At 43.1% G+C, this 22,940-nt stretch overlaps 2 protein-coding genes across 12 annotated transcripts in view; both read left to right on the top strand.

The window, feature by feature from the left end:
* Positions 1 to 10,971, top strand: part of LOC110494387 (cyclin-dependent kinase 18) — a 62,355-nt gene extending 51,384 nt beyond the window's left edge. The window contains exons 9-16 of the mRNA XM_036950442.2: positions 818 to 941; positions 1,408 to 1,528; positions 7,389 to 7,486; positions 7,602 to 7,707; positions 7,795 to 7,837; positions 7,931 to 8,021; positions 8,149 to 8,226; positions 8,349 to 10,971. Of these exons, the coding sequence (XP_036806337.1) occupies positions 818 to 941; positions 1,408 to 1,528; positions 7,389 to 7,486; positions 7,602 to 7,707; positions 7,795 to 7,837; positions 7,931 to 8,021; positions 8,149 to 8,226; positions 8,349 to 8,383 (696 nt within the window). The 3' untranslated portion in view covers positions 8,384 to 10,971. The remainder of the gene's footprint in view (positions 1 to 817; positions 942 to 1,407; positions 1,529 to 7,388; positions 7,487 to 7,601; positions 7,708 to 7,794; positions 7,838 to 7,930; positions 8,022 to 8,148; positions 8,227 to 8,348) is intronic.
* LOC110494388 (solute carrier family 60 member 1) lies at positions 10,277 to 19,607 on the top strand. 11 transcript variants are annotated; one of them, XM_090205758.1, is made up of 11 exons: positions 10,277 to 10,539; positions 11,731 to 11,880; positions 15,957 to 16,155; positions 16,338 to 16,592; positions 16,828 to 16,957; positions 17,220 to 17,335; positions 17,440 to 17,613; positions 18,089 to 18,236; positions 18,308 to 18,378; positions 18,459 to 18,579; positions 18,665 to 19,085. In XM_090205758.1, exons 1-11 carry the CDS (start codon positions 10,448 to 10,450, stop codon positions 18,709 to 18,711), a joined length of 1,503 nt encoding a protein of 500 aa, XP_090061884.1. In that variant the 5' UTR covers positions 10,277 to 10,447; the 3' UTR covers positions 18,712 to 19,085. The 11 variants fall into 11 exon arrangements, with proteins under 11 accessions (XP_090061884.1, XP_090061888.1, XP_090061887.1 ...); XM_090205757.1 differs by having other exon boundaries at positions 10,399 to 10,539; positions 11,687 to 11,880; positions 17,422 to 17,613; positions 18,665 to 18,847; XM_021569397.3 differs by lacking the exon at positions 10,277 to 10,539 and adding an exon at positions 19,136 to 19,607 and having other exon boundaries at positions 11,266 to 11,880; positions 18,665 to 18,703.
* Positions 19,608 to 22,940: the final 3,333 nt, after the last annotated feature.

Genomic DNA, 22,940 nt, shown 5'->3' with positions numbered 1-22,940 from the left:
CTCTCCTTCGCCCTCTCTGCCCCCTCTCTGCCCCCTCTCCCCCCTCTCCCTCTCTGCCCCCTCTCCCTCTCTGCCCCCTCTCCTTCTCCCTCTGCCCCCTCTCCTTCGCCCTCTCCCTCTCTGCCCCCTCTGCCTCTCTGCCCCCTCTGCCCCCTCTCCCTCTCTGCCCCCTCTCCCTCTCTGCCCCCTCTCTGCCCCCTCTCCGCCCCCTCTCCTTCGCCCTCTCCTTCGCCCTCTCTGCCCCCTCTCCTTCGCCCTCTATTCCCCCTCTCCTTCTCTCTCTCTGCCCCTTCTCCCTCTCTGCCCCCTCTCCCCCCTCTCCTTCTCCCTCTGCCCCCTCTCCTTCGCCCTCTCTGCCCCCTCTCCTTCGCCCTCTCTGCCCCCTCTCCCTCTCCTTCCCCCTCTCCTTCCCCCTCTCCGCCCCTTCTCCCTCTCCGCCCCCTCTCCGCCCCTTCTCCGCCCCTTCTCCCTCTCCGCCCCCTCTCCGCCCCCTCTCCTTCGCCCTCTCCTTCGCCCTCTCCTTCCCCCTCTCTTCCCCCTCTCTTCCCCCTCTCTTCCCCCTCTCCGCCCCCTCTCCGCCCCCTCTCCTTCGCCCTCTCTTCCCCCTCTCCGCCCCCTCTCCTTCGCCCTCTCTTCCCCCTCTCCGCCCCCTCTCCTTCTCCCTCTCCGCCCCCTCTCCCTCTCCCTCTCCGCCCCCTCTCCTTCTCCCTCTCCCTCTCCCTCTCCCTCTCCTTCTCCCTCTCCCTCTCCCTCTCCTTCTCCCTCTCCTTCTCCCTCTCCCTCTCCGCCCCCTCTCCTTCTCTCGCTGTCTCTGTAGATCTTTATGTTCCAGTTGTTACGTGGTCTGTCCTACTGCCATAAGAGGAAGATCCTTCACAGAGACCTCAAACCTCAGAACTTGCTCATCAACGACAAGGGAGAGCTCAAACTAGCAGACTTCGGTATGACACACACACACAGAGATAGTCTCACCATACAGATACACTGACATTGGTAACCTAGTAACAGATCTCCCTCTATATTATCTAGGGCTGGGACGATACCATCGCGTTACTCTTTAGTATCGTGTCAAGGAAAGAAAACACGATTTAACTTCTTTAGGAAAACTGCCCTAATGTTAGAAACAAACAGCAGTATGTTGACATCCAGAGTAATTTATTTATTTTCCAAGCTATAGCACACATTAATTTACCTACAGATTGTTTTTAAAAGGACCAAAGAGTTTGGTCTGCTTCCTGTTTTTATTCTAGGCATACAAACAAAAATTGCAAAATTGGTATTGTCCCAGCCCTAATATTATACCAAACCTTTTCAACACGTATCCTGCATGTAGATAGAAGACCAGATCAATAGATAAAATGCTCCCTCTTTGAGATCCAGCTCATGACTGTTTGTTTGATTGGTCAGGTCTGGCCCGGGCCAAGTCTGTGCCAACTAAGACCTACTCCAACGAGGTGGTGACTCTATGGTACCGCCCCCCTGAAGTACTGCTGGGTACCACAGAGTACTCTACACCCATCGACATGTGGTGAGTACATTCCACACATATACACACGCATATGCGAGCGTGCGCGCACACACACACACACACACACACACACCTCCATTCTGACTCACAGAGACAGAGGCATTTCAACAAACCTACTCAGTGTCACATTGTTTAAAACCCCTTAAGGATCGGCCCCTCTTTTTTTTTTTTCAATTTTCGACTAAAATGACATACCCAAATGTAATTGCCTGTAGCTCAGGCCCTGAAGCAAGGATATACATTTGCTTGGTACCATTTAAAAGGAAACACTTTGCAGTTTGTGGAAATGTGAAAGGAATGTAGGAGAATATAACACAATACAAAGGGGAAAAAAGAAAAAAAAATTCTACCATCTTTGAAATGCAAGAGAAAGGCCATCATGTATTATTCCAGCACAGGTGCAATTTAGATTTTGGCCACTATATGGCAGCAGTGTGTTTGCAAAGTTTTAGACCGATCCAATGAACCATTGCATCCATGTTCAAAATGTTGTATCAAGACTGCCCAAATGTGCCTAATTTGTTTATTAATAACTGTTCATGTTCAAAACTGTACAGTCTCATCAAGCAATAGCATGGTATTCTTTCACTGTAATAGGTACTGTAAATTGGACAGTGCAGTTAGATTAACAAGAATTTAAGTTTACTGCCAATATCAGAAATGTCTACGTCCTGGGAAATGTTCTTATTACTTACAACCTCATGCTAATTGCATTAGTTTACGTAAGCTCAATCATCCAGCAGGGGACCCACCGATCCTGAAGAGGTTTTAACCTTCATTAACACTACCAGAGTGAAAACCTAAATGAGGGAGAACATGTTTTGATTAGATATGTTTACCACACTATGAATCATCACAGCAACATAGCTAAGCTGTTCCTTTACTTAACTCGCATGTAAGCCACCACTCTTGATGTGAGCAATCACCATGGTGATCATTTCTGCATCACATTCATTAACCTTGAATCTCCAAAGGCTATTATCCAGCAACACAACAATACAGAACCTTTCATAAACTCATTTGCAAAACATTCCTTTCATCAGTGGATGGGTCTCCATCGGCGCAGACACCCTCAGTGATAAACAAAGGGAAGCAGTGTACTCTGACACCCTGCCTCTTACACAGGCCTGCTCGTGATCCCCACACAGTCTTTGATGTGTGTCTGTGTCTCTGTTCTACCGACGAACCTCTTGCTGTGTGTGTGTGTGTCTGTGTGCAGGGGTGGGACAGATTAGTGTGTGTGGACATTTTTAACTATACTTACAGTGCCTTGCGAAAGTATTCGGCCCCCTTGAACTTTGCGACCTTTTGCCACATTTCAGGCTTCAAACATAAAGATATAAAACTGTATTTTTTGTGAAGAATCAACAACAAGTGGGACACAATCATGAAGTGGAACAACATTTATTGGATATTTCAAACTTTTTTAACAAATCAAAAACTGAAAAATTGGGCGTGCAAAATTATTCAGCCCCCTTAAGTTAATACTTTGTAGCGCCACCTTTTGCTGCGATTACAGCTGTAAGTCGCTTGGGGTATGTCTCTATCAGTTTTGCACATTGAGAGACTGACATTTTTTCCCATTCCACCTTGCAAAGCAGCTCGAGCTCAGTGAGGTTGGATGGAGAGCATTTGTGAACAGCAGTTTTCAGTTCTTTCCACAGATTCTCGATTGGATTCAGGTCTGGACTTTGACTTGGCCATTCTAACACCTGGATATGTTTATTTTTGAACCATTCCATTGTAGATTTTGCTTTATGTTTTGGATCATTGTCTTGTTGGAAGACAAATCCCCGTCCCAGTCTCAGGTCTTTTGCAGACTCCATCAGGTTTTCTTCCAGAATGGTCCTGTATTTGGCTCCATCCATCTTCCCATCAATTTTAACCATCTTCCCTGTCCCTGCTGAAGAAAAGCAGGCCCAAACCATGATGCTGCCACCACCATGTTTGACAGTGGGGATGGTGTGTTCAGCTGTGTTGCTTTTACGCCAAACATAACGTTTTGCATTGTTGCCAAAAAGTTCCATTTTGGTTTCATCTGACCAGAGCACCTTCTTCCACATGTTTGGTGTGTCTCCCAGGTGGCTTGTGGCAAACTTTAAACAACACTTTTTATGGATATCTTTAAGAAATGGCTTTCTTCTTGCCACTCTTCCATAAAGGCCAGATTTGTGCAATATACGACTGATTGTTGTCCTATGGACAGAGTCTCCCACCTCAGCTGTAGATCTCTGCAGTTCATCCAGAGTGATCATGGGCCTCTTGGCTGCATCTCTGATCAGTCTTCTCCTTGTATGAGCTGAAAGTTTAGAGGGACGGCCAGGTCTTGGTAGATTTACAGTGGTCTGATTCTCCTTCCATTTCAATATTATTGCTTGCACAGTGCTCCTTGGGATGTTTAAAGCTTGGGAAATGTTTTTGTATCCAAATCCGGCTTTAAACTTCTTCACAACAGTATCTCGGACCTGCCTGGTGTGTTCCTTGTTCTTCATGATGCTCTCTGCGCTTTTAACGGACCTCTGAGACTATCACAGTGCAGGTGCCTTTATACGGAGACTTGATTACACACAGGTGGATTGTATTTATCATCATTAGTCATTTAGGTCAACAATGGATCATTCAGAGATCCTCACTGAACTTCTGGAGAGAGTTTGCTGCACTGAAAGTAAAGGGGCTGAATAATTTTGCACGCCCAATTTTTCAGTTTTTGATTTGTTAAAAAAGTTTGAAATATCCAATAAATGTCGTTCCACTTCATGATTGTGTCCCACTTGTTGTTGATTCTTCACAAAAAAATACAGTTTTATATCTTTATGTTTGAAGCCTGAAATGTGGCAAAAGGTCGCAAAGTTCAAGGGGGCCGAATACTTTCGCAAGGCACTGTATGTGGACCAGAAGTCCCCATAAGAATAGTAAACAAACCCCCAAAAAAGGAAAAAGGCTATTTCTAAGGGGTTTAGGTTTAGAATTAGTGTTAGGGGTTAAAGGTTATATTTAGGAGTTCGGTTGAGGGTTAAGGTTGGGGAAAATAGGATTTTGAGCAGGAGTTAATTGTGTGTCCCCACAAGTTTAGCAAAACAAGACTGTGTGTGTGCATGCTGGCTCCCATGTGATGTAATGTTATGATTCCATCAGTGTGTGTGTGTCTCTCCAGTGGTTTGTTATTTCCATGGAGACACTACCAGAGGGGACAGTTTACACGGTCCCAGAACCCACGGGACTGAGTGTCCTCAATTTATCAAGCAAGATATTGAGCCCTGCACATGTCTCCTTGCTTTATGAAGGGTTCTCCTTTGTGCCTACAACTCAGTGCAACAATTTCGATGTTAAGGTAGACATGTTCAAGTTAAGAAACATCCGTTTTAAGGGAATACTTTAGCTACCCTAATCATGATGTTTCTACTGAACAAGTAGGTTGCTCACCTGCAGGTACTCCGACTCCGAAGTAAGAGTTATTTTGTACCTCCATCCAATCACAATCACTCTATTGAGACATATTGCAGACTCGTTGAAAAAGATGTTGTTCATCTCCTTAAGAACAAAACAGGAGTACATATCTTTCCAGAATTTATCTAAGGATTAAAAACAAGCTTTGCTTGATTTACAATCCGTTATGTCAGTCCTTACCTCCCTGCTGATAAGGGTGGGTTGGTTGTACTCATGGATAGGACTGTTTATGTATAGGAGTGTCAGACAACTTCTTGACAACACCTTTTTACAAGAAACTCAGAAATTACCCTACTTCCCAATTTCAGAACACGATCTTTACCGTCTTAGATGGGTATTTAAGTTCTGGTCAGATAACCAAAAAAGAACACAACTTTTTGGCTTTTCAACACTTAAAATTGCTACTTTTTATACTTTGCCGAAATTACACAAAAATGTTACAAAACCTCCAGGGCGCCCTATTGTAGCGGGCATTGATGCAGAAACGGCACCTTTATCATTTTTTGTTGACTTTTTGATTAGACCACTCGCAGAACAGCTCCCCTCCTTGGTAAAGGACACCAGCAGTATGATCTCTATCATTGAATCTCTTGATCCTCTTCCTGAGAATACTTTGTTAGTTACTTTTGATGTTGAGTTATTATACATTAATATTCCACACGAGGGCGGTATTGAAGCTATGTAACATTTTCTTCTGCAATGTGATACCTTCCAGTGCATGCTTTATAACATTGGCTGAAATAGTATACACACACACACACACACCTATTTCATGTTTCATTATTTCTTTATTCAGACGAAGGGTACTGCTATGGGATCCCCCATGACTCCTAACCATGCTAATTTGTATGTGGGTTACATCAATTTTCAATTCTCTCAAAAATACTTTCTTGCCGAACATCATTATTTGGCAACGGCATATTGATGGAGGGGTGATGCCAAAGAGCTCCAGGCATTCCATGCTTTTCTTAAATCTTGTTCTGATCATCTGAGATTTACTATGCAATCTGACACGCGTCAAATCAGTTTCCTTGATCTTCTGCGAGGATAATGTTCTATACACTGATCTTTACAGGAAACCTACTGATCGTAACCGTTTGTTGAGGGCTGATAGTTGTCACCCGATTCCCTTGAAAAACAGTTTGCTCTACAGCCAATTCTGTCGAATCAAAAGAATTTGCAAAAAACGAATCACATTTCAACAAAAAGAGACGCAAAGAAAATTAAAGTAGAGGGGGTACAAAAATGGTCAGATTAATAATGCCATTGAGAAAATTCAAAACAAACCGAGACATTATCTTTTTCAAGGTCAGTCTCGCAAAAAGAAGCATTCTTGTGTTCTAACTACCCGCTATTCAAAGTGCTCTGAACAAATTAAGGAAATCGTTCACAAATATTGGCACATTCTAAGATCCGGTGACAGTATCGGTAATGCGTTTTCGACCCTTTGATCATATTCTTGCGGGGCAGAAATCTCAGAGATTAACTGGTAAATGTAGATCCTTCAAACACCCCCAAACAGGGATACAGATCCCAATCAAAGGTGTTATCACATGCTCCACTAAGGCAGTTAGTTATCTTATAACTTGTCCTTGTGGTAAAAATTACGTGGGTAAAACAAAGCGCGAATCTCAGAGCATCGTAGCACCATCAGGTGCAAAAACTCGACTTACCCAGTTGCAGCCCACTTTTTGGAAGCAAACCACTCGATTTTGTCCCTACGTTATATCGGCATCGAACATGTCACCCTCCCTAGGAGAGGGGGTGACCTCGACAATTTGTTAAAACAAGAGGCTGCCTGGGTCTTTCATTTAAAGACCCTTGCTCCCTTTGGACTCAATGTAGACATTGATCTGAAGACTTTCTTGTGATTTGCTATTGTAAATGTTTGTAGTCCCATGTGGCTGAATTGTATCTATGATTGTATGCTATCCATTTATGTTTTTGGAATGTTATTTTTATATCTGAAGATTAACCAATGATATCAGGCCACACCCGGCCATGATTACAGACACCTGTGTGTGTCCTTTGACACTATATAAAACTAGTGACCCACAGTGTTTGTCATTATACCCTGATGAAGACAGCACTTCTGTCAAAACTTTGGTTATTGCATCTGAGCTCCTAGAGTGTGCGGCTCTCCTTTAATTTTTCAAGACACTACCACCATTACCACCTCCCTTCAGGCATTAGTCTCCAAAGATCAATTTGGCTGTGTTTGTGAGCAGCACATCCATGATGCATCATGGGTAAATGGTGACTGACTGACCTACAAATAATACTGAGTATTTATTTATGACGCAAGGTGATTTGTAGATCAGTCTTGACTCAACTTTAAAGTCGGCTGCAATGTCGAACGTTCCCCTTCACTTTCCATTTAAATCATGTGTCTGTGCTTTGTGTGTGTTAAAAGGGGCGTGGGATGTATTCTATTTGAGATGGCGACGGGTCGTCCCATGTTCCCCGGCTCCACAGTGAAGGAGGAGCTGCACTTAGTCTTCAGACTCATTGGTAATTCTATTCTTTCATTTACACCACAGGGAGCCATCTTGCTGGGGTAAGTAGTGAGGATTCAAATAAATACAGACATAGAATATGAAGAATGACCCTCTCCCGTCTCTCTCAGGTACACCAACCGAGGACAGCTGGCCAGGTATCTCCAATAATGATGAGTTCAGATCCTACATGTTCTCCCAGTACAGACCTCAACCACTCATCAACCACGTGCCCAGGTTACACAACCACAATAAGACCACTTACCAACCACTTGCTCATGTAACATAAATCACAACTAAACAAGTACTGTGTTTCTTCTCCAGGCTGGATAGTGAGGGGATTGACATGCTTACTGCTCTACTCCTGGTAAGAGGCCACTCCTACACCAACCTGTAACCACTAGTGTTGTATACCAAACCGCTATTCTGGTTTTAAGTGTGTATCTCTGTTTTATTTCAGTATGACACTAGGACCAGAGTCTCGGCTGAAGCATCTCTTAGACACCCCTACTTCCTTAGCCTGGGAGAGAACATCCACAGCCTTGTAGACAGTAAGACACACACACAGATGTATTTGACATCAGTCATGTGCTGAGGATGATGTATTAAGTGGCAATTTGTTTTGTGCATTATGTGCAGAAAACAGCATTGACCAATATTTCTCACCTCCCACCTTAGCCTCCTCAGTGTTTTCCCTCAGAGAGATTCAACTGCAGAAAGACCCAGGCCACCGCAGCTCAGTGTTCCAGCCTCCAGGTACATTCTCAACACAGTGCAACACATATTACGTCCATAAACCATCACAACAATACGAAACGACTACTGGAAATAAACCATGTTCAGTCATGTCATGCCCGTGTTCTCTTTACCAAACCCAGGTCGAGGAAAGAACAGAAGACAGAGCATATTCTAAAGGATGACCAGCCAGAGGGGTGCAGACCGGGAGAGTCTATTCTAAGAAAGCTTGAAGGAGGAATCGGATTTGAAGACAAACACACACCAATCCCCCCATACAAACACAAATACAAACATGGAGGTCATATCCAGAGCCCTATACTACGAATGTAGTTTGAGGAGTTAGCGAGGTCTCCTCTGAGTTCAACTTGGTTCAACTTTAGCCAGGTACATTATGTCAACTAACCCTTCAGATCCAACCCGCTCTGGGCCAGTCTAAATAAAATACATTTAAGTGTCTGAGCCACGAGTTAAGGACCAATGAAATCAGATTGCATCATCCACGTCATTTGAGGAAGACAACTGATTAAATATTTTATTAGGCAAATGTTTGCGTGTAAAAAAATCCTAATGTTAAAATACCTATCACATTTTATTAATGACAAATGCATTTGAAACATCACACACAGTAGAAATGTTGTATGACTTTATAAAAGTATTTTATTGATGGAGTGGGGAGAAAATGTGCTCATGCATTGATAACCACACCAAAGAAATACATCAAAATGTCACTTCTGAAAGTCCATTTCAAATAATATCCTGCTGAATTTTGATTTTGGCACAAATGAAAATGTGGCACTGACTTGCCCATGAATTGATGTTTCAACATTGTCTCAATGAAGAGTTCGGGGTTCGACTACTCACATGCACGCACAGTTACAACCCTGCTAGGGTTAGCGGCAGGCGGACGAGCAATATCCACCGTTGTAGAACGGTTGAAGCCCGAGCTGGAATTGGAAGCTAACTGAAGCTGGCTAGCTTCAGAAAACACTGAGTAGATAGATCTAGTTTGCATCGTAGTATACCCCTCTGGTCAACCTCAAAGGTCTTTCCTGGTTAAATAAAAGTTAGATGAACAAACATATCTGATCCCCTCACGCTCCCGAGAACAGAGAATGGATACAGACAGGGTTTCTGAGAATGAGCTTGCACTGCACCTCAAAAGGTTTGGAGATTAGGTCCCTCACTCCATACAGATCCTATTAAATTGCTAAAAGGAGCTATGTCATAAACCCTCAAAGTTCCAGAATGGGATGATAATGGCAGCTATTTTGGTCAGGGAGAAATCCAAAACAGTCTAATTGGAATGAATGGCAGTAGAGGCATAATCTTGATTTTACTTATGCAAGAAAATAAAAGTAAGACGTGGTATAGCAGAAATTGTGTAAAACATTGTCATATAATTATACCGTTTATGGGGATTTTTTTTAAACCAATTCTCTATAAATAGCCTATAGAATGAATATATATTATATAAACAGACAATAAATGTCTAAATTATTGATTCCTTCAAAAGCTATGAGTGTTATATGATACAAAATCAGTACTTGTTGCATTTGCAACTTGTCAGGGTATGGCTATTGATTGACAGCATTGCTTGTATGGAATGTTGGCATATTGCCAGTTAATTTGACAAAATATTGGAATCATTCCACTTAAAATGGTTGGCTAGTTAGATAAACATACCGTGCAGATAATCTTCAAATTCATTGTTTTACACAATATCTTATCACAGAACTGGCTTATCAACTCCCTTGCCAAAATGGCTGACCTTTTATACCGTCATAAGAAGGTTAATGTCCATTCTCTGATGCGCAGTCGGGCATCAACCATAAAATTAATGTTCAAAACAATAGTGACGAAATGTGCAACCCATGAATATTAGCATTCTACTGTCATGTTAGTAATACACTGGATTCCCACTGCTGATTCTGGGGACTGACCAGGAACTCTCTCCCATTCTCCTACTCAGTAACCTCCCCTCAGCCCCATGCAGACATCCAAGCCAACCAATCACTCTGCATGTTTCACTGACCTCTTCTCTTTTCGCCAAATCTACTTCTCCCTTTCCATTCCTTCTGTCCATGCCTACCGTGAATCTGCTAAAAGCTGTCTGCCCAGCACTTTCACATCTGATTAAGTAAAGGAGACAAGGAAAAGAAGCCACTTTAGACTAATGAGGTGCAGTTAGCTTTACCACACACGGGAGAAGAAGCCAATACTCTTATAGAGCTACCTTTCCATGTGTCCTTTGCTTTCTCACCCCCAAACTGAAAGAATTGAAGAGGTGAAAGCAATATGGTGGACACTGTCAGTGGTCATGAAGGAAAGAAGGTGAGAGTCAAGCCATTTAAAATCGTTGGGATCCACTGGGAGAGATGGTGATATGTGTGTTACACTTTAAAACTTCCACTCTCTATTTTAGCAACCCATGAGGCAGAAGTATTATTGTATGTGTTTTGTTGTGGTAAATTAAGATATTTTAAGTACTGTAATGAAAGGAAATATGTATTTTAACAGATGTTTTCATGTTCTTTCTCAGTGAATTTTATGCCAGATGAAACAAGAGAGGACTCTATTAAATGACTGTAGATGTCTAAATGTTTTATAAAAGACAAGTATATTTAGATTTTGTATGAAATGTGATATTCTTGTGTGATTTGTTTACTGCGCTATCATTAAAACCAGAAACTGAATGTATTGTGATCGCCAAGAAGCCAAACGTGATCAAATAAGAAATAACAAATAAATGAATACATTATATCACTCTGTAGTACATTGACTAGCTCTCATTCAGTACTAATACAGTATACAATACAGTCTGAGTGTCTTCCATTATGATTGAAAAGAAAGAGAACATTTGAAGTGTTCAACAGGCCTTGCCACAATTCCCAATCTGTCTTTAATACCACGTTGGCTATCTAATCATCCTTATTTTGTTACTCATGATCCTTTGTATGATATTGACTAATCTACATATTGAGACCATGAGGACCGACAGGTGGCGCTAGCTCCACAACAGAGGCCAAATAGACAGGTCTACAGATATATTTCATAAACAGATCCAGAAAATGTAGTCATCCATACAAATGCATTACACGGAAAATAACGCGTAATCATGACACTTCACATCGCCGTGGAAGATGCCCTAGTCTCCTACACTGCGGCACAGTTAACTGATGGACATCGGTTTCCAGGGGAGGGCACTGCTAGTTCGACAGGTTTATCAGCGTGACGTGACTGGAAGGCAAATAAAAGTTTATCAACTCTCCGTAACAACCATATATGCTAGCCATATGCAGGCATCCCAACTTTGCCAGTCCACTTAAACAAACGTCAAGGGTTGTGTTGTCGGCGCGCTTAAAGATTCCTTAAAACCTTCCTCCCAATGAAACCATAACCTGCTCCAGCGTTCATCACGCAACCCACAAGCAACAACGAGATGATGTTAGTAGATGATCGTGTCTGGGCTCTGTTCAAGGGACACTGGCAGCACACACTGACTTACTGGAGCGTGTTCTTCAGTTTCGGGCTGTGTATCGCGTTCCTGGGGCCGACCATCCTGGACCTGAGGTGTCAGACTCAGTCCACTCTGCAGGAGATCACTTGGGTCTTCTTCGCCCAACAGCTCTTCCTCATGCTGGGGAGCGCCCTGGGAGGACTCTTCAAGAAGACGTGAGTGAAAGCTGTCTGGTTTTGACTAGATGGTATACAGTTAATGTCAGAATTTACTTCTCGTAGCAGGTAAGGATAATTTCCATAGGTTCGAGGAATTCGTTTAAGGTTAGGCTAGCCCAGGGTTTCCCAAACTCGGTCCTGGTCCCCCCTCCCTGGGTGCACGTTTGGATTTTTGACACAGCTGATTCAAATAACCAACTCCTCATCCAGCTTTGATTACTTGAATCAGCCTTGTAGTTAGTGCTAGGGAAAAAAACAAATTGCACCCAGTTTCTGATGAACTCCACCAATGGAGTTGAGCAGAGACCAGGCTTTGTAGAATTCAGCTTGGACTACATTCACCCCAAGTCAATACTTACAATAATTGTACTATGAAACGCTTACCTTGTACCTATGTTTGTCCTCTGTAGTGTTATGATTAGTTTACTGAAATCCATACTTTTTAATAAAACCTTAATCAAATACAACCAGACTATATCCTTGTTGCCATCTTAGAGCAGCAGCAATGAGCAAACAGTCATTGGTTGATTTGATTAAATGTTTTTTTTTTAAGTATATATTTCAGCAAACAAAAGGCACGCACGCAAATACAGAGGACAAACATAGGTACAAGGTAAGCATTTCATTATTTACATTTTTGGAAGTATTGACCTTGGGCAAATCGATGTAGTCGGAGCTGAATTCGACAAAGCCTGGTCTCTGCTCAACTCCGTTGGAGTTCATCAGAAACCTTATTCATCATGGAGTTGAGTTGTCAGCTAGGTTTATGCAGGTACAGACTGGGACCAGAAACTGCCCAGCATCTATTACACACCCGCCCTTTTATGTTGAGGCCCCCATTTATTAGCCAAATAATAATTTATGCAGGGCCATTAGGCTAAAGATGGCCCAGCGGATCTGACATTTACCACCAGAACTGCTCTATGACAAAGATGGCCTCAAACTCAGCTCTGGACCTCGAAGCCAGTTCCACTGCTTTTTCTTCTTCTCATTGTTCCTCTCTAATCATGAACTGATTTAGATTTGGGACACCAGGTGGGTGCAATTAATTATCAGGTAGAACAGGAAACCAGCAGGCTCTAGACCTCATAGGGTAAGAGTTGAATTCCCCTGGTCTTATAATATTGATAAGACACTGACCACTCTAACAATGGAAATGCGTCCTCAAAGATGGGAGGAGGCGAGATCAGGTGGGACCATTCTAGCCAATGAGGGCAGATATGCTTGTAACAGGCCATAGAGATAGATAGAAGGGTGATCTTTATCTGTGCCATTTTAGCTTCTGTGACAGCATGGGCAGCGCTATAATGGACCCTTTGTGTCCGGAAGTAATTTAGCCATTTATTGTAGAGTTGCTATTTTCTTGAGTTTTCACGTATCAATTAACTTGTGATATTACTGGAATGCTCATTATACAATGATCAAAAATATAAACACAACATGTAAAGTGTTGTTTTCATTAACAGAAATAAAGGATCCCAAAAAATTTCCATACGCACAAAAAGCTTATTTCTCTCATTTTGTGGACAGATTTGTTTACATCCCTGTTAGTAAGCACCTTGCTAAATTGTCTGATACCAGCCACCCAAACAGCTGATGAAACTGTGGCTTTGCACAACTGAAGAATGTCTGCACAAACGGTCAGAAACCGTCTCAGAAGCTCATCTGCATGCTCGCCATCCTCACCAGGGTCTTAACCTGACTGCAGTTCGGCGTCACAATCTACTTCAGTGGGCAAATGCTCACTTTCAATGGCCACTGGCTCGCTGGAGAAGTGTGCTCTTCACGGATGAATCCCGGTTTCAACTGTTCCGGCCAGATGGCAGACAGCATGTGTGGCATTGTGTGGACGAGTGGTTTGCTGATGTCAACCTTGTGAACAGAGTGCCCCATGGTGGTGGTGGGGTTATGGTATGGGCAGGAAGGCATAAGCTATGGACAAGGAACACTGGCATTTTACTGATGGCAATTTGAATGCACAGAGATACAGTGATGAAAGTCTGAGGCCCATTGTCATTCCATTAATCCGCCATCACCTCATGTTTCAGCATGATAATGCCCTGCCCCATGTCGAAAGGATCTGTACCCAATTCCTGGAAGCTGAAAAAGCTGAAAAAGATCAGACTGTTTCCGAACTCATTCATTCAGGCCCTCTACAAAAAACTTGTTCCAGGCCACGGTCAGCGCAGCAACCAAGATGACAAACTCCTGAAAGTCCACTTCGCCGTCTTTGTTTTCATCCAGATCACTCGATCTTCTCTACTACCATAGGGTCCTTACTTGCCGCCAGGAAATCACTCCAGACATTGAGCATGTTTAGGATGCTCTGGATCGACATGTATGACAGCGTGTTCCAGTTCCTGCCAATATCTTGCAGCTTCGCACAGTCATTGAAGAGGAATTGGACAACATTCCACAGGCCACAATCAACAGCCTGATCAACTCTATGCGAAGGAGGATGTGTCGCGCTGCATTACTGTTTTTTTGATTCACCCCCCTTCCTTTTTATTACGGTATCTGTGACCAACACATGCATATCTGTTACCCTAGTCATGTGAAATCCATAGATTAGGGTCTAATTTATTTCAATTGACTGACTCCCTTATATGAACTGTAACTCAGTAAATCTTTGAATTGAATGAAATTGTTTCATGTTGCATTTAATATTTTTGTTAAGTATTAATAGTCTGATTTAATCCACAAATATGATAGTCCGTTTAAAAGGTTAAGGCAGCGGTTCCCAAACTAGGGGTCGCGACCCCATGTGTCTTTGCCTGATATAAATCCAGAAAAAATACAACAAAAGATATATTATAATATCGTCTTTGTATCTCAATCATTGTACTGTGGTTAACCTTAACGTTCAATTCAACCAGAGAGCACCCTTAGATCATGGGTAAAAGCTGCACTTGACCATTAGACTTGAATCATTCCCACAGTGAATGGCTAGGCTTGCTACGCCATGAAACCACACACTATCGCAGAACACTTTTATATTACCGGCCGGCGGCCGCAATTGATATGGTGAATAAAATGTGTGGGGAGACACAGAAACTCACATCAATACCTTTGTCAGATAACTGTTAAACCAAGCATTTATGCTACTGCTAGCAAGCAAGAGGAAACTCTGACTGAACGACTCAAACTCCCCAGGTTACGCCCTCCAAATGGACGTTAGCTGTCGAGATGCCCATGCAATGACTTATGTTCGGTATACGTGTCGATGCCAACAAGGCCTTGAGCCTGACTGAGTGTGAATCTCAGTGATGCTCATGAATTGAAAAGTTGAGTATTTTGCTCTCTCACCACCCCAGAATATAACAAATGATTTCCCTCTGACAACTGGAAATATTGTTCCTATACTAATTACGTTTGTTTGAACCAAATGTATCTGTCTGTCCTTGTGACCTTCACATATCTCCAGTTCAATAGTTCTGCTCCGATATGTTTCCTGAGCTACTGCCACATGACTGGTGTTTAAATACACATACACCTGTATCAGAGCTGAAGAGATAGAGAGGAGAGAGAGAAAATGGTGAGAAGAGCGCGAGAGACGTGGGGGAGGGAGAGACCTAGAAAAAAAGAGATTTACATTCTGTTTTTAATTGCAGCTTGTTGAACAGAACATTACTACTGAGGCCACTACACAGTTAGTGGAAAGTTGGCAAGGCAGCAGTGTAGATAAGGCGTCTGCTGCTGTACACAAGGTGCCTCAGGGGGTCTGATAAACCAGGTAAATAAATGGCTCTTACCTAGGTATTGGGTCAAGGTGACATTCCAGCTACAATACTGCCCACGTTAGCAGAGCTGGAAAAACAGCCCCTCATCTACCCCTCCATGGAGTTGCCTCTAGCACCGGGCTAAGGCCAGAGAGGGAGCAAAAGAGGGCTGGGTCCCTTCACTTCCTGGATGGCAGACCAGATGAGACTGGAAGTGGAGAGAGGGTCAGTAAGGGTGCTCAATTCAATCAAACAGAGGGAGCTATAAATTGTAGTTAAATGAAAACACTTCTTTCCCAAAAGCCACTATTACCCAAAAGAGTGCTCTAATATCCTCTCCCCACCCCTTTCCAGGCTCCGCTGCTCCCTCTCAGCTCTCTTCGTCTCCAGTCTTGTCATCTCCGTGGTGTTTGCCATCATCCCACTTTGCCACCATGTGCTGATGCTGGCTGTTGCCATGGCGATATCTGGCACGGCAATGGGGGTGATTGACACCATCGCCAACCTGCAGCTGGTGAAGCTCTACCAGAAAGACTCAGCCATTTTCCTACAGGTCAGGGAGAGGCAGGAGGAAGGGATGGGGGGGAGGAGAAAGTAATGGGGGTCAGGGGTATTTTGATCACAAATTATGCAAAGATGATTCAAAGAACAGGTGGTCATTTTCTCTCCTTCTCCCACCATACCCCCCTCCATTTTCCTTTCTTTCTCTCCCATTCCTCCCTGTCTTCTACCCAGGTCCTGCATTTCTTCATAGGGCTGGGAGCGTTGGTCAGTCCCCTGGTAGCAGACCCATTCCTGTCGGAGGGGAGTTGTGTTCTGGGGGGGAACATGACAGCCAACTCCTCCACTGACCTCCATCACCTCCGCAGCTACCTGGCAGGTAAGGGGACAACCCCTCTGCACAACGTATCCCACCACTACCACCTCCACACAGAGGGCATCATCACCACCAATGTGTCCTACGCATTCTGGATCATGGCTCTTATCAATGTAAGTGTATGAACACTTTGTTAGCAGTTGGATTGTGGTGATGTGGCTGTAGGTTGGTGTTGTAGGTTGATACTGTAGCTGCAGGTTAGCATTTGAATAGCAAAACAAAAGGGAGATTGTTCTGCAAGGCAGGCTTCCTCGATCACTGAAATGGCTCTTTTGCATAGACCGTAACGAGGGAGTCACAGAGAGAGACATGTTTTATTTTTTACAACTGCGTGCGTGTTCTGTCTAGCTGCCTGTACCAGTAGCAGTGTATGTCTTGATGTATCGTGAGAGGCTGTTCCCCTGCTCGAACCACAGCCCACGTCTACTGGACAAGGAGAAAAACTCACAGAAGAACCAACAGGACCACAATATCCAGGGTAAGACCACCCCTTACCCAACTCAGGGTAAGCCTCACAATGCTCCCCTCACACCTCCACAGATCCAGTGTTAAACCCCCCCCCCCCCCTCAAATATATACAATGGCTGCCAGGGTAGAATCCCATACAGCCCCATCTCCAAATGTCTCACCAACTAAAACATGGCTAGTGCTGGGCTGGAATAAAAGCCTGCACAACCTGTAGCGCTACAGGTGTGGGGTTGAAGACCCCTAAACGAAACCTTCCTGTGCTGTCCATCCAGGTCACGGGGGTTTGTTTGGCTGCTGTAACTATGCTGATGTGAAGGATCGCCCTGCCTCCTATTTCCTCCTCTACATTCTGGGTGGAGCCGTGCTCTTCATCACTGACGGCATAATAGTGAGACTGAACCTTGCCCCCCCCCCCCCCCCCCCCCAAACACACACAACTGTTAGTGCTATCACCATCAGCCTTCTAACCTACAGATTTGTTCTCTTACACAGGGTTCTTACACAGGATTCATTTACACCTACGCAGTGTCTCCTCCCCTCGCTCTGCCTCACAAGACGGCAGGCTGTCTGACCAGTGTGTTCTGGGCATCCGTCACCGCGGGCAGACTGGCGTCTATATATCTGTCATACAGATACACACAACAACGACTCATCTCGGTCAGCCTGGTACGGACACACACTTGTGTTTTTGCATACTGTATGAGTAGTGAAGTGAAACCGCTTTTAAAACAGATGTTATTTGAGAGATGATGAAATATTTGATGGGTGTTTTTAAAACAGTCCAGTGGATGGCTTTCTTGCACACGCACAGTATACACACACACAATGCATCCATGCACACGTGAAGAGCAAGAAACGCAATTTGAATTCAAATAGTCATACATATCTGCATCAATGTTATTTTGTGTTTGTTTGCGTTTCTTGCTCTTCACGTGTGCATTGTGTGTGTGTATACTGTGCGTTTCATGCGAAATGCATAGCAAGCATATAGATGCTTAACAAGTGTATAGATTACAGGTGGTAGATATGCTGATGTCCTTACAACATTTGGGGAAAAAGGCATGGACATATGACATGACCATGTGAAAATAAATAATTTACCTCCACTGTCCTGCGCTCCCTCCCTCTCTCTGTGTTTCAGGCAGGGATGATGGCGGTGCAGTGTCTGCTGTTGATCCTGTACTCCAGCCCTGTGTTCCTCTTCATGGGGACGTGTGTATTAGGCCTCTTCATCAGCAGTGTGTTCCCCTGCATGGTGGCCCTCACAGAAGACATGGTCAACTATAAAGGTATGTGCGCACACACAGTAAGAAAGCTGTATTTAAATGTTAAGGGGTAAAGTGTCCTCTCCCCATCTTAGGGTGTGCCACTACTGTCCTGGTGACCAGTGCTGGTACAGGAGAGATGGTGCTGCAGCTTCTCACAGGACAGGTAAGGAACTCAGGGGGGTTACTGCTCTGTGAATAGGCTAGCCTGTGTTCTCTAGGTGTAATGCGTCTTTCTCTCTTCAGTTGATCCACAGTAAAGGCAGTTATAGTTTCATGTTGGTTGGTATGATATCATCCTGCATCGGATTCACAGTATTCCTGGGCCTAATCTACATCCAGCATCTACACAGGAGCTCCCAAGCAGGTACACACTCACACATACATCAACAGGTTGTGAGGAAACTATTTTAGTCAACTAAATCTCAAATCGTATTTATTTCCCTCCACAGCCACTAGTAAGGAAATGGCCATGACAGAGAAGCCTTCAAGTGAGTAATAGAGGCCGTGAGGATGAATCAATGGAAAGAGAGGACTGTTTAAACAAATGGCGGAAAAACAGAAATGATCCAAATGTTTAAAATGACTGGAGGAAAGACAGTCCAATGTTACCCGACTTCAGTCCCTCTGCTCCTTTCATCCAGCTCTCAACACCCAGACAATCAAGTTAAACGCAAAGACTATTCCCCCCCCCCAGATCAAACAAACTGATTGATTCAGCTGGCCTTATATACCAAAATACATCTTCCAATTTATCATTCTAAGCAGTATTTGAGTGGAGACAGTATTGTATGTTTTTGAACTGGGAAATGTTTTATGCACTACTTGTCTGACCATGACTGTTGCATTCATAAACCAGGAGTTGGGAGAGTAGATGTTAACTTGTTCATTTCTTTTTAAATGCTCTCTGACCCATGACACAGTGTAAAGCCATGAACAGGTGGAGACCAAAGCTTCCTCCATTGGCATGCTGTTTATTCAAACTCAACGGCAGCTGGTGTCCTGCTGGATCCTTACTGCTCCATGTCTTATAGAGCGTTCATGTAGACAGTGACCCGTGTGACTCCAGTGGAGTGGTCACATGAGGACAGATGGTGTTGCTATGTGAGCAAGGTGTGGTGATTAGTTACCTCGTAAAACTCACTGGATTAGGAAAACATACTTCCAAATCTAGTCTTCAGAGGCTAAGGAACAGACAAACAGGGTGACTAGAGCAAGGTTTTTTTAATAGTCTTCTGTTAAACGTTTCCTATTTCACCTCAAACACAAACAGCTTGTAAACATTTGAAAAGCATTGAACAAATAATTTACAGAAGTGAACAAAACAAGAACGATAGAAGCAAATGTACTGGTTTTATAATTGAATTGTGATTCAAATAAAAACAATTGTTAAAATGTATTTTTTTTTTACAGAAATATCCACTAGGTGTAATGCTGGGTTGAATAGGGTCGAATGAATGAAACCTGAATCAGAATGATCACACCTACAATATGGCTGCCTATTCAGAGGTTGTCTTTATCAAAACTGGTCATATTATAGAACTCTGACTACTGTATCAAGTTAACAAATCTAACTCTTTAGAAAATACACATTTGCAATAGGGCTTAACTAAAGGGACTCTGCCACTTTAAGAGGCATTAGGATTTTAAATGAAGCAATCAGCAGTTGAAATGATAAAGCGGTGACTCACCCTTGTTTCGGTAAAAAGCTGAGGATGGGGCTGGAGAAATGTAAGCACTCAAATTCAGATGGATGCGAGGACTATATCAAAACTATAGTTTTAAACATGTTTTGAGGCTATATAGTGTTTGTTTACATTTACTTTTTTTCCAAACACGAGTAAAACAAGCTTATTCTGGGTTCTGTTGGCCAGGAGATTTGAACTAAGCTCATGAACCATTAAGTTATATTCTTCAAGAATCAATAGGTACATATTCATAAGTCAAATGGATGTAGCAACTGCTGATTGCCCCTTTAAAGACGCACTTCCTCAGAATAAACATTTTAAATGTAATCTTTAGATTTGCAATATTAAAGTATTTTGTGCATAGTTTTACTGTTGATTTGGGAAAATAAATGTACAGAATTCGTGTACAACTATAATTAGGGTTAATATAGATTTTTCAAACACAGGAAAAAAAGTTATTTAAAACAAAGGACAAATCCAATACGACAGGTACCCTATTGTTCTAAGTGCCAATGTTGACACACACACACACACAATATTAAAGTCCAATGCATCAGTTTCTCAACATCAAATATTTTATGGGCAACGATTACCTTACTGATTGTTTAATAAAATTTGTCAAAAAGCAACAAAAATAGCAATATCTCAATCAATAATTTTGCTAGGACTGTCAGGGAGTGGTCTGAGTGGGGAGGGGGAAACCGAAAAGGAGTTAGGTTTGGAATTGTTTCTTATTGGTCTATTAACTAATTTACCGCATGGTGTCGCCATAGAAGGCCAAAACTCCATCCCACCAAAACGGGCTTAAATTTCAGGCAGTCTTTTCAAACAGCTCTTAAACAGAAAGGGCATTATCATTTTCACAATATCATTTTCACAATTTCATTATTCTTCCAACCTCTGGATGGATGGATAAAAACACATGAAATCAAGTCTGACTGCACTGGGCCTTTAACAATATCAAAATACTTAACAAAGACGGATTTAAGTTTCCCTCTGTAAGGCTTTGATTTGCAAATAGTCAAATGTCATCATCACTTCCCAACACTGAGTAAAGAAAACCCACGGAAAAAACTAAATCAAATAAGACATCAGCGTTAAAAACAGACTGCAGAACAGCATTGAGCCTAGCATCTGGCCATGTTACAAAAACACATTACAATTCAGTCGGGGGGGTAAATGGAATTCAGCTGAAGTAAATACACACTTGTGTTATTTGATTGTCTTATTTACTTGTCAGATACAGAGGGAAAGGGAGCTTTGATTGTGTATGGAAAATGTCTTAGTTGTGCAAAATCGAGCTTAGCAGAATCACTCTAAACAGGATTCTGGTACATTAAAACCTCATTCATTTTCCTGATTCACAGGACTTGCAAATGTGGGTGACGATATTCCATACTGCTGGAATCCTTAATTGTGAAACAGCCACGTCCGTTTGCGATATTAGAACAAAGAAGTTACTGCAAACAGTTTTTTCCCCCCTCGGACATCATTGTACGCACGATAGAAGACCTATGTCCTGCATTTTTTTTCTCAACTCGGCCAGAATAACAACAACAATGGTGGTGTGGCCAGGGGCACGGATTCCATCTTTAAGGCAACTGTCATTAAAATCAAAATAACTATACAAACCTGTTCTAAAACATGAATCATACAAAGAAAATGTGTTAAGTCACAAACCATATTGCTTTGTGTCATACTTTGTGAACACCCTGTGTGGGTTTTCTCCCAGTAGCCTGGGTACCAGACTGGTTATGCCTTCAACCATGCCACATCAGTGCCCTTCCCAAAGTCTTGGCACGGTGACATGTTGGCAAAGCAGAAACAGACTGACACCAACCAGGCTATTCACTGGCCATGTCATGGGAATGGCTGTTTCACCCCCACCTGTTAGTTCAATGGGAGAGGAAACATACTGTACATAGGAGAGCAGACATTAGACAAGTAAAGGACTGGTAGAAATCTAGAATACTTACACTCTGTATTCTAGTACTTCACCAAATACTGTTGTAGTGCTCTGTTGAAGTTTGCGCCCAGGGAGACCAGGGCAGTGGGGAGGAGGGTAGAGAGTGGACAGGGGAGGGGATGGCTGTTCCCACACTCCTCAGGTTTGGCTTTAGAGGTTTAAGGCACCACGTTAACATGGCTGATTCTTATGGAGCAACCTTACAGGTTAGTGACAAACTCCTCTGCCATCCAACAATTCAATTCTATCAGAGTCCAGATGTGATTTCCCTTCACACATTTCATGTTTTCCTTATAGCTTCACAACAGAAATGCACAGCCTTAGGGTTAGTTTATGGCGAGGATCCTTATTTGCTCAATCTCCACAAGGTTAGTAGTTATTTGGCAAAGGAGGTGATATTAATCTGTCCAACTATCTGAGGCGGCAGGGTTGTTTATAAGTTAGGAATGTGGTTAAGGCTAGGTTTTAGGTTGGGGTTACAGTAAGGGTTATGGCTTCTCATAAACTGACCTATAGCCATTAGGGCCTTTTTGCATACATAAATTCAATATCTTCCAAGCATCACACATGCATAAGTCCCATAAATATGCATGTTTTTCTCTGGTAGAGACTGAGGTGGTTTGGTTCTGTTCTGATTTGGCTGCCTGTATACTGGTCTAAGTGAGAGAATTACAGTAAGGACATTTTGTTATGGCAAAAGACCATTACACACCGCAGAGAGCAGAGTCACGACCTCACACTGCTTCACTTATAGTGGCAGGCCTCGCACTGCTTCACTTATAGTGGCAGGCCTCGCACTGCTTCATATATACTGGCAGGCCTCGCACTGCTTCATATATACTGGCAGGCCTCGCACTGCTTTATATATACTGGCAGGCCTCGCACTGCTTCATATATACTGGCAGGCCTCGCACTGCTTCATATATACTGGCAGGCCTCGCACTGCTTCATATATACTGGCAGGCCTCGCACTGCTTCATATATACTGGCAGGCCTCGCACTGCTTCATATATACTGGCAGGCCTCGCACTGCTTCATATATACTGGCAGGCCTCGCACTGCTTCATATATACT

Source organism: Oncorhynchus mykiss, chromosome 17 (assembly GCF_057628025.1).
Source record: "Oncorhynchus mykiss isolate SJ-2025 chromosome 17, ASM5762802v1, whole genome shotgun sequence".
NCBI classification, from domain to species: Eukaryota; Metazoa; Chordata; class Actinopteri; order Salmoniformes; family Salmonidae; genus Oncorhynchus; species Oncorhynchus mykiss.
The sequence above is the reverse complement of the archived record's forward strand: the minus strand, read 5'-3'. Positions and strand labels throughout refer to the sequence as shown.